Source organism: Xiphophorus maculatus, chromosome 20, assembly GCF_002775205.1.
Source record: "Xiphophorus maculatus strain JP 163 A chromosome 20, X_maculatus-5.0-male, whole genome shotgun sequence".
NCBI lineage: Eukaryota > Metazoa > Chordata > Actinopteri > Cyprinodontiformes > Poeciliidae > Xiphophorus > Xiphophorus maculatus.
Window position 1 is genome coordinate 30,858,377 of NC_036462.1, and position 11,905 is coordinate 30,870,281.

The 11,905-nt window shown below is 42.2% G+C and overlaps 1 protein-coding gene across 2 annotated transcripts; it reads left to right on the forward strand.

Moving 5' to 3' along the window:
* The first annotated feature begins 6,355 nt into the window (after window positions 1-6,355).
* LOC106700166 (protein FAM217B-like) lies at window positions 6,356-10,147 on the forward strand. 2 transcript variants are annotated; one of them, XM_023353399.1, is made up of 4 exons: window positions 6,356-6,905; window positions 7,096-7,180; window positions 8,139-8,203; window positions 8,280-10,147. In XM_023353399.1, the coding sequence occupies exons 1-4, from the start codon at window positions 6,790-6,792 to the stop codon at window positions 9,511-9,513; spliced, it is 1,500 nt and encodes a 499-aa protein (XP_023209167.1). In that variant the 5' UTR covers window positions 6,356-6,789; the 3' UTR covers window positions 9,514-10,147. The 2 variants fall into 2 exon arrangements, with proteins under 2 accessions (XP_023209167.1, XP_014330137.1); XM_014474651.2 differs by having other exon boundaries at window positions 6,357-6,905; window positions 8,277-10,147.
* The last annotated feature ends 1,758 nt before the right edge of the window (window positions 10,148-11,905 follow it).

The following is an 11,905-nucleotide window of genomic DNA, read 5'->3' on the forward strand; positions in this document are numbered from 1 at the left end:
AGAATTGGTGACAGAGAGCAGCCTTGGCGGAGTCCAACTCTCACTGGAAACGAGCCCGAGTTAGTGCCGGCAATGAGTCGCCTCTAATCTCTAATGAGGGAACTTGACCTTTCTCATCTAGTGTGGCAGGCCTGCCAGGTTGACCGCTATCTTTTCTCCGCTCGGTTTCCCTGAGAACAAGCTTCCTGCCTGCCAGTTTAAATGGTGTCTTTTCAGGCTTCCTTTCGCTAGCGAGCGTTGGCTTAAGTTGTTTTAACTTAAAGAAGTTACTGACTTCTTTAAAATCTGGCAGTAACTTGCCTTCACCCAGAGGCAAAGTTCTTTGATAATGTACTGACTTTGTTTTGGGCAGCTGGAGGGTTGATTCTTCAACGGGTGGTTGAAAACTGACTTGTTTATCGTTGGTTTGTGTTTCAACTTTGCATTTCTCGGTCCTTCCACTGCAACATCCTCTTCTACCTTAGCCTCTTTGCGCTTTACGGATTCCTTCAAATTCTCAAGTTCCATCTTCTTATTGGAGTACACTTTTTCTTTTTCTTTTTTTTTACCTTAAACAATTCTTCGGTGACTTCTTTAATGAGTTCCTGATCCCTCTGCTTGTTTTCAGTTAGTGCCTTTATCTCACAATTTAAGGATGTAATTTCTCTCTCCAGCTCCAAACTTTTTGTTACAACCACGGCCTCTCGCTGTTGTAAGGCTAAGAGCTTGGAGTTGATCTCAGCCTGATCCTCCAAGAGCTTACGCACCTTGCGGTCTTCATCAACTAATATGCCTTCACTTGACAACTTGAGCCTTGCTATAGACTCGTGCTTAGTTTTGTCTATGATTTCCACCGTTGCAGTTTTTTGCGAAGAATTATATTTTCTTTCTCTGCCTCTTTCAACTGCTTTTCCAGCACTTCAATCTTGTCCGCAAGACATTTGGACTTGTCATTTTCGCTCAAAATCTCCTGATTCTTTCGGGACATCTCATTCTGAAGTCTCTTAACTTCTCTTTGATACTTTTCAATTGTAACTTTATCTGCTGTGCTTTGAGACAAAACTTGGTCTCTATCTTTCGAAATCCTGTTAACTTGCTGTTGTGAACTCCTCTCAAGATTTCTTAAAGAGGTTTGAAGATCTTCGACTTTATTTTTGTACTGTTTGTAGTGTCTGGAGGTCAGCCTGGAGACCAACAGGACTCGCTACGAAGCCCTGGAGGCAGGCCGGGAGGAGCTTGGGGTCAGCAGACCCCAAGCTCCTCATCTGACGCATAACTAAAATAAAAGCAAAACTAGAGTTCATAAGATAAATAAGGGTCTGATGACCTGGCGACAAAGGAATTGTCTGGTGATGAAGGAGACCTGTGTTCGATGGCCTCAAGTTCCCATGGCACCGCAGTCCTGCGGGCCTCAAGCTCTCCTGTCAACATCTTTCAAGCGTTAAGCTTTTCCACCATAAGTCCCCAAGTGTCAAGCTCCCCTGACACCGCAGTTCTGTTGTCCTCTAGCCTTTCTGCCACAGATACTCAAGCATGAAGCTTGGAGTCCTCATCACACTTCTTTATTTAGCAGTACCAAGTGTCAATCCAGTACCTGATAGTACCTGTTTGGTACATTTTCAGGAAGGTATTGGAGACGCCACTGATGACACGTCTGAATATAGGCTGCTTCTGTAGCTGATCTGAAACTGATTTGATGTTTTCGCTGGTTTTCTGGTTCAGCTGCTCCAGTTTAAGCTGCAGGTCGATGTTCATATTCTTCAAGTCAGTATTTTTCTGCTCCAGGATCTCGTTTTCCTGCTCCAAGGTGGTGTTGATATTCTCCAAGATAGAACATTTCTGCTCCAGAGAGGTGCTTCTCAGCGTCAGGGCGGTGTTTATCTGTTCCAAGAAGTTGCTTTTCTCCTCCAAGGAGGCTCTTTTCTGCTCCAAGACGGTGTTTATCTCGTCGAAAATGGTGTTTTCCATCTCCAGGGTATTTCTTTCCCTTTCCAGGGCATGGTTTATATGTTCCAGAGTCGTGTTTTTATTCCCTAGAGCAGTTTTTTCCTTCTCCAGGGTACTTTTTTCTTTCTCCAGGGTGTTGATTCTCTGTTCCAGAGCGGTGCTTTTCTGCCCTAGGGCAGTTTTTTCCTTCTCCAGGGTACTTTTTTCTTTCTCCAGGACATTGTTTCTCTGCTGAAGAGCGGTGCTTTTCTGCCCTAGGGCAGTTTTTTCCTGCTGCAGGGTGTTTTTTTCCTTCTCCAGGGCATTGATTCTCTGCTTCAGGGAGGTGCTTTTGTTCTCCAAGGCAGTGGTATTCTGCTCCAGGGTGGTGTTGTTCTCCTTTAACGTTTTGTTTACGTGCAACAGTTTGTTTAATTCCTCGTCTTTGTCTTGAAGCTTGTCTTTTCCAAATGTAGCTTGTTCTATGTTCAGAACTTGCATCTTCAGCTCCTCATTTCTTTCAATCAGAGACTGTTTTACAATGGACATCATGCCAACTTCTTTCAATATTCCATGGAGCTTCTGTGTCTCTTCAGCTAATGTCTGTTGTACTTTTTCCTTTCCAGAATCACAAGATGATGTCTTACTGCTGCGAGTCATTGTTGATCCCGTTTCTCTGGACAAATCCAAAATCTTCTCAATGATTTTCTTGACTTGTGTGTTAGAATTTGCCTCTTTATCTCGAAAAGCTTTCATTTTCAATCTCTTGTTAGGATACTACTACGTGCTCTCTGTCTCTCTTCTTCAATGGTTATGACCGTAGAATTCAAGCGTGCAGCTCTGTGATGCCCTCTAGCTCCACAAAGTGTGCATCGCTCTTTGTGACATCAATTTGCGTGATGTCACACATTGATGTCACTGCCTCAGCAGAACAACTAGAAAACTGCTGAAGTTTGAATAAAAACAAACTTTACGGCTGAACGCTGCTCGGCTTAGCTGATGGCTATTGGAGACAGTTCAGCTGGTAATATGTCACCAAGGCTGAAATCCACACTTGGGAGACAATGGACTGGCACAGCAGGGTGCGAGGACCACAGGTCAAAAGGAAACATTGTGTCCGAAAACAGAAAAAGGGGAAACGGGCCTGTTGACCCAGCTGATGCCAACTCAACCTCTCTCTAGCTAAGCAAGGTTGGTGGAATCAAATAATGTTCTCGCTCTTTGGTTACCTAGCAACAGCCTGTTGAGTCACTTGCGCAGCAGCAGTTTCTGGTTTCACCTCCATTCCTCATAATTGCTTAGAAATAAAAAAAGAAATTAAAAAGCATTGTGATGTGAAAACTATGGATAAAACAAGAATGTATTCCAAATATTGAAAACAGAAAAACTAACAAAAACATTATTGATACAGATATAAGACACTTATTTTATGATATTGTAATATTGTTCAGCCTTACCATAATTAGACTATTTCTGTGTTTAAAATCCATTTTAATTAGTTATTATTTAGGATTATTTTCTGAGAAATTGAGTTTGATTAGTTTGAATGTAATTACTGAAATTCGTGGTTTGGGTAATGTTATCATTAACCAAATCTGTATGACTCACAACAACATTTAATTTCCCTTTGGGATCAGTAAAGTTGAATTTTGAAGACAACATTTTACCAAGTTTTTTTTCTTTTTGTCCAGTTTCTAGTGAAAATATTTTAGTACACTTAAAATAAGACAAAACTGACTAAACTTTTCAGCAAGATATAGAAGCTTGTTTAAGTAAATAATTCCTTAAAATTGCTGAAGAATTATTAGTTCCATTCACAGAATATGATACTTAAAACAAAACATTCTTCCCCAGTTATAAGTGAAATAATCTAGTATTTTTTCCATCAATATTAAGGAATCACTGACGTAAAACAAGCTCCTATATCTTCCTGAAAAGTTACTCATAAGTTAGTTGTGTCTTATCCTAAGTGTACTAAGATGTTTGCACAATAAACTGGACCAAAACTACTTGGTGAGGTTTAGTGTTTTTGCAGTGAGGGAGCTGAAAACAATCGGAAATCATTTTTATTTCCAAAAGATGTAAAACATTATGCTAAATTATGCACTAAAATAGAGCATACTGAAGTTCATAGTTATAATGTGAAAAGTTTTGCATTAATATGATTAATCTGTCAATTATTAATTGGAAGAACAAACATGTGTGTGAGAAGAAAACTCCTCTTCGTAGGAAGCGATGGGGCTTCTGTCCACAAACCTTCTTTATCCACCAGCTCCTGGTCGATTTTACTGCTCCCAAACCTCACTAAAAATACAAAATAAAATAAAATAAGAGAAAGCATTGTTTATCAATCCGCCACGGTGGATTATCCCTCCCCTCAGACTTAAAGCTAACTGGACTCTCACCTATTAATTTGTCATAATCGGCTCCCTTGGCGTTGGTGGTTGAAACGGTCCATGGATCCACCGTGTCGTCCTCACCGGCCAAATCTGCTGCCGTTCTGTTGTTCGGCGCAGCATCGTTCACTGACGTCCTGCTTTGTAGTCCTGACCAGTCATCTGTTTGTAGCCCATTTTCAGCTTCAGTAGCAGCTGGACAGCAGCATCAACCTCAGCCTGCAGAAAAATAAATAAAACAGGGGCAAAAAAACAAACAATATCATCAATTAGGCAAAAACTAAAACCAATTGAAAAAACCTATCAGTACTTTGCGTGTTTGCCTTAGGTTCCTGAGTTTGCTGTGGTGTGTTGGTTTATGTATGTTGTATAATGGTTCATAAATTACATTTTGAAAACTATGTTTGATATTTATCCTTACAGGACTTTAATATAAGGTAGCTATGGAAAGATAGTTTAAACCCCAAAGCCTCTTACCTTTGTGAAATGAAGAGCAAATGTTTCCAAAGCAACAGTTAAAGAGTTGCTGGTAAATTAATTTATTCCCATGTTATAGAGTGGGAACGGATTATATCAGGTGGCTAAAGTATTTGGTTCTCCTCCTTTAACTTTGGAAAATAATAATCAAATGTCACCAAATCCACAGGATTTGTTGTTGATGAAGAGAGGAATCGACATAGTTAAAGAGTTTGTGAAAAAATAATAAGGTCCATGTCATGGAGGGGGAACAAATTTTTTCAAGTGGCTAAAATATATGGTTCCCCCCCAAGTAAGTTTGGTAAATAAAGGGTATATATTACCAAATTCACAGGATTTGTTACTGATGAAGAGGAGACTAAGAACAGTTAAAGGAGATTGTGAGAAAAACAATTATCTCCCATGTTATGTCTGGGGAACAGGTTATTTCAGGCAGCTAAAATATGTGGTTCCCCCTTTTAACTTTGGCAAATAATGAGCAAATGTTTTCAAACTTACATAATTTATTGTTGATGAAGAGAGGAATAAACAGAGTTAAAGACTTGTTTAACATTTGTTCCCATGTTATGGAGGGGGAACGGATTATTTCAGATGGCTAAAATATACAATTCCCCCCTCATAACTTTGGCAAATAATGATGAAATGTCACCAAATTCACAGGATTCGTTGTTGATGAAGAGAGGAATAAGCACCGTTAAAGACCAGTAGCCAACCCAATATCACCTTCAGTAAACAGATAAGGAACTAAAAACGCTCTTTATGTTGTTATTTGACCATTTTGTATTATTTATTTACAGATCACATGTGACAGATGCAACTGGTGGTACCACCAAGGCTGCGTTAAGTTCCCACAAACCGACACAGACTACTGCTGTGCAATGTGTTTTTAGATTTTATGTTTGTACCAATCTACTTCCTTCATGACTGCAGTTCAGTGGATTTGCAGTTTAAACATGTGGCATAAATTTCCTTGACGTAATTGGTTTTCCAAAAATTGTTGTTATGAATATTCTTTTGTTGAAATTAATAAAAAAAAGTGATTTAATTTTTATGTTAAACCAAAAATGTTTGTGCATGCTTTACATTTAGCAAGGATGCATTGTCAGATTGATTTCCTTCAGTATCCTTGCAATAGCGATAATAAAAAAATAAAATTTTCTACATAATTACATTTGTTCCCTTAACTACTGATATTAGTTTTATATCAATAGGATAATATTTGGGGAAAATAGAGAGGGCATGCAAATTTTGGCAGGCTAATAATAGGCTTTGCCAAAAAATGCATCCCCTGCTAACATGGAGAAATAAAGAGTTAAGAGGGATTTTACCTTTTCTACGTAATGACACTTGTTCTCTGAGCTACTGCTGTAAGTTTCATATCAACAGGACAATAGACAGGGGATGCAAATATTGGCTGGCTCAGAAATTAAAATCATCCTCCTACATTAATAGACTAGACAGTAAAGGATGATATAAAATGTTCTATATAACGGGCTTCTGTTTTGTAATGCTTTAAGCTATTATGGTGTTAAAAGAAAAAATCGGGGGAATTTCAAACCATCTGCGGAGAACATTTTCATCAGACACTGAAAAACCTTCGACTCATACAGTGTGTCTCAATAAAGGTGTAAAAACCGTATTTATTTCAATTAATCTGCGAAATAAAAACCCACCGTTTTAGGGCTTACATGGTTAAGAAACCTGATAATGTTACGAATATCTTTAAAAGTTTCCTCTTCGGTCATATTTCAGTCCGTTTTCTCATCGATATGCGAGAGTTTAGAGCGATGCGCGCTCCCGCGACAGACTCGGCATAACAGCTGCCTAGTTAGTTAGCTAGTTAGACTCTCGGTGGTTTTCAGTGGAGAGCAGCGCCACAGCGCCCTCTGCCGGACGGCAACTGAATGATTCCAACAATAACAGCAGGGTGCGCTCCGTGATTCGGGGACCCCCCGCTCACTGTCCTGCTGCCGTTTCTTCTTCATTCCATTGGTGCCTCCTGAGAGCGGGGATGGGCAGCATCCTGCAGGAGCGGGTAGCGCAGCGCTGCGTGGAGAGGCTCTGCATCGGCGACAGGGAGTGGAAGAAGAAAGCTCCGAGAAGCACCAGCAGGCCCAATGTGGCCGGGTGGGTTCCTGACATCATTATTGTTATTGGCGATGCTGAACAGCAGTGGAGGCTGAGGAGGGGGACCGCTGTCTGTCTGCTGCTGTGGCAGAACCTGAAAGATTCTGGATGCTAGAAGGAAAACACGGTTGACGGCCATGTTTCTTTTTTTTCTTCTTCTGGTGTTTGTGTCTATGTGTGATTTTTTAAGGACTAAGATGGGGAGGAGGCAGTCACAAAGGAAGTTTCCACAGCCGCAGTGCCCGATCCAGGGTCAGGAAAACAACCACGAGAAGGTGGGTGGTCAGCACGGTTACTACTGCTACTAATAATAATAACATACAAAGTTGTACAATTTTTAGGAAAAACAAAGACTTCCTGATACACGTAAGTAACAGAAGGGTACATTTCCGCCCAAAATACTCAGAAATTCTAATAAGCTCAGAAATTCTCTAAAATCAAACAGAAAGGAACAAAGACATTTGCGAGAAAAAAAAAACTCAGACATTTTGAGATTGATCTAGAAAACAAATCGGACGCAGAGCTCGTAAAGGCGGACATTTCCGATTTTTTGGAAATGTTCTGAGTTTCAAAAGTAGAAAATTTAAAAGTCTTCAAATTTTCGACTTTTGGAGCTCAGAAAATTACTTGTTTTTTCTTTCTTTCCTTTTTTTGTTGACAATTTCTGGGATTAATCTAAACATTTCTGAGATTTTTTGTTGGAATCGTACTCCTTTTGCCCTTTGCTTTCAACAAACTGAAGATAAGCTGACCTCAGAACTCCGACGTTAAAAGATCTGCACTCATAGTACTTCTAGTTGAATGTCCTCTAAACAGAGCAGGTTCACCTTGTGTAGACAGTAGACTGGGACCAGTTCAGGGTGAACTCTGACCTATCCAGGAAGAACTCTGCCTCTTGCATAATTTCTCAGGAAGAGGCAGATGGATGAAAAATGATGGTAATGATTTGACGACTCAGTGCTGACGTTTGGGTTTTTGTTTAGCTCTAGGGAATCTTGGAAGTCCTTCTTTGCGTGCGGAGTCTGTTTGGTTTCCCTTTGAAAGCCTTTCTCTGTGTACTCCAACGTTCTCCCACCGTTAGATGTTGGGCTAACTGGCCACTGTAACTTTTCCATAGGCTTCAGAGGGCTTTAGATCCTGTCAGAAGAAACTTGTTGGTCTAATTGAAAGGTTACTTCAAACCTAAATATGTCAGTGGTCTGGGTAATTTTGGGCTTTTCTGTATATTCACAGAAGCCACAGAGAAGGAAACACAATTCTAACACTTCCTCGACCAAATGCAGCGCTCCGCAGCACAGGTGAGGGGATAGTTGGATTATATTTTGTTATTCTGCCTTTGCCTGTAGAGATTATCAGCCTTCCTGTTTCCAGCAGCGCTCAGGGAACCTCCATGTTTCAGCCAGCGGCCCCTGAGGAGGACAGGATGAAGATCAAGGTGTCATCAGCACACGCTGATGAGAACAGGAAGCACACGCACCCAGGGCTGAGGGCGAGCAAACACACAGCAGCCCTCCTGGACCACGGCCTGCCTCATCCCAGTCCTGACCAGCAGGAGGAGCTCTCCCCCCAGGAGGACAGTGACACAGACTTGTCCGAGTCAGAAAGACTCCCCCTGTCCTCCCGTCCCCTCGCCCCGCGACTGGAGCTCAGGCCTGAGGTGGTGGAGGACGGAGACGCCCCGTCTCACTGCCGGACGGTCAGAGGACGGGACTTCCCAGACTTCCTCCCTCCACCGTTCAATTCGTGGAGCCTCAGTCAGCTGGCTGTTTTCTACAACACGGAGGGCAGAGGGGCCTTCCGGCCCCGGCCCACGGGCCCCTTGGAGCGGTACTTGGAGAGGTTGCTGCAGCTGGAGTGGCACCAGATCCAGACAGTTCAGGCGGAGCATGGGACACAGGACATACCAGGAGGGACGTCCAGTTGCCAGAGGTCCAGCGCTGCGACCCCGGCCCCGACTCGCCTCAGCTCTCCCAAATGCATCCTGCAGTGCCAGCGTGCCTTCCCCCTCTCCTTCCTGTCCTCACTAGCCGGACACGCTGCCCTGCTGGCCGGCGGTACTAGTGGTCTATGCCGGATCTGCTCCTCCAGCTGTAGCGCATCATGCTGCCGCTCCACCCACTGCCACAGACATCTGTCCAGACTGAGTCCGGATGGCAGCAGAGGGCCCCTGCCGCGCCCCAAAAGGAGCTATAGTGAGAGCCGGGTCCACTCCTCAGACAGGAGGCTCAGAACCCAGCGGTCCGGCAGCCCCTCCAGCTCCAGCAGCTACCTGAGGAGGATGCAGGCTTCAGGAAACATCCGGAATCCCATCCAGGCTGGTCCAGGAAGGGGCCATTCCTCTGCTAGGGGCCGTGATGAGCCAGACTGGACAGCGGGAGTACTAAGGAAGAGGAGTGGCTCCGAACAGAGGAGAGGTGGAGGGAGGCGCTTGAACAGATCAGAGACGAGCCGGAGCAGTTCAGAGAGCAGAACAGGAAGAGCAGAGCGGGGCGAGTCCGCTGGCTGGGCGGAACAGGAAGTCACTGGAGTCAGTGTTCGTTTACCCGGGTCCAGACATCCCCCTGTCCAGAGGCCGAGCAGGTCCAAACAGGTTGAATTTGTTACATGACAGCTCACACACTGCCGTCAATCAGAGACCTGATCATCACCGGAGGATCATTCAGATGATCGACATGTCTGTGTTTCAGCTGCAGAAATTATTTAATGACTCATTTTTAGCATCAGCACAAACACAACGTGGTGTTTGTTGAATGTTTACATGACCATCAGTGGAACATGGAGGTGCTAAAGGCCTAGTTGTTCTTTTTTAAAAGATGTTTTTATCCACAAGCTACACTGCCTTACAAAAGTCTTCATACCTCCTGAAGTGTTTTATATTTTGTCACATTGCACACATACGCAAAATGTGTCTTTGTGACACAAAGCAGGGACGATTTCTTTGTTATTTTCAATCAACGCAAAAACCTAAACCCCAATAAATTAATACATAAATATATATATTCACATACATGTGTTAATTATGAATGTTTTGTGTCACTGCCGTATCCAGTCATATTAATTGAAATCGGATGCATTCAGGTGAGGCTTGTTTGATGAAAAACCTTTTCATTAAGCCCGCATTTCGGTACTGAAATATTTTTATTGGCCTGGTGTAATATTCTAATCATGTTTTCAACAGTTGTAAGCTGAAAATCTTCCTAGCCAACTGAAATAAAGGTCGGAAAACATCCATGCGGAATGAATCTACATAATGTTTCCCTTTGTGAACAGAGTTACCGAAATAAATGAGCTTGAATAATGTTCCAATTTATTAAATATGATTCCCGTGAGGTGACCTGCTCCACCGTCACCTCACGGTCACCGCCTCATTACCGCCAGTAGATGGCGGTAATGAGGCCATCTACTGGCGGTTCTAATAAAAAAATATATATATATTAGAACCGCCAGTAGATGGCGGTAATGAGCCTCTGACTGCCGAACGCCAGAGTTTAAGATCTCTTCAGTCTATGCTGGGCATTACTAGGTCATAGATGTGGCAATGTTTCTGTGGCACCAAAATACGGAAGCTACACTTATAACACCTTACAATGACTTATATCAAGATAACAATTCAACATATTAAAATATTAACATATGTTATAATCATATATATTAATATATATTTTTTGCCTTGTAAGAGTGATTTGTAACTGAACTATGTTCTACAATACAAGGTATTGATTGAATCTTTTACTATTTGGCTGGTGCAATTTGTAACTTCTGTAGTCCAGTTTCTCTCGCGTACCAGCGCGTGCATCCGTCATTGAGCCTTCATCAACGAAAGTCATGGAAACGACCGAATAACAACTGCAGGGACAGTAACAACGGGACTTAATTCAAATGTTCAAAGACATTTAAACTCAGGTGATAATTGTTTTAAAGGTTGGTAACGCTGCTGGGGGTCAGACCTAAAATCTCTTAGGACTGAGAAGAGACAACGCTTTTCAGGACAAATGAAATCTTTCAGGTAGTGAGAAATTTTAATCTTTTAGGACTAATATGATGCCATGGTGGACGAATTAAAATGTAGAGGAATTAAAACAACCCCGCGGAGTACACATTAATATTTGGTTATGGCTTGGTCCAGTGACTTGGACCACCATAGATGTATTCTGAGGTTCTGGTGAGAACTGAAGACAACCAAGCCAGCTCATAATTATAGGAAGAAACACTTCAATGTCGATTCACAGTATCAATACCAAGTTTGTATCAGTTCAGATCAATACTAGCTTGATAAAATCAATACTTTAGTTGCAGATTCCATCTAGATTTTTTTCTTCAATTTTGTATTGAGTTGTAGTTTAGTTTCTCAACTATACCTCACAAACTATTTTGTTTTGATATCAATTTTCTGCACTTTATTTAGGAAAAACCCACCAATGGTATTAATTCATTTTGCAGATGCCTAAACACTTTGTCCAATTTCTGTCCTAAGTTGGTACAAAAATAACTCAAAAGGAAAAACCCACAAAAACACCTAAAGTATTGGTATCATTGACATCAGCGATACGGACCCTGTCGTTACTTGGCATCGGATCAAAACCAAAATATGCAGAAACACTCGCCTATACTTAATGGACTGTAGTTTTGGGATCCTTCTGGACTCCAAAATAAGTATCTTTATACATGAAATATGTTTTAGCAGCAGCCATCCTATCTTATCATGGTTCATAAGGTATTGAAGGTCTCCAAAGAGCTGAAAAAAGACAGTCAAATTATTAGAGGGGGGCGTTGCGTGGTGGTGTAGCGGTTAACGCGACCCGTATTTGGAGGCCTTCAGTCCTCGACGCGGCCGTCGCGGGTTCGACTCCCGGACCCGACGACATTTGCCGCATGTCTTCCCCCCTCTCCTTCCCCGTTTCCTGTCAGCCTACTATCATATAAGGGACACTAGAGCCCACAAAAGACCCCCTGGAGGGGTAAAAAAAAAAAAAAATTATTAGAAATGAGGAAGATACAGG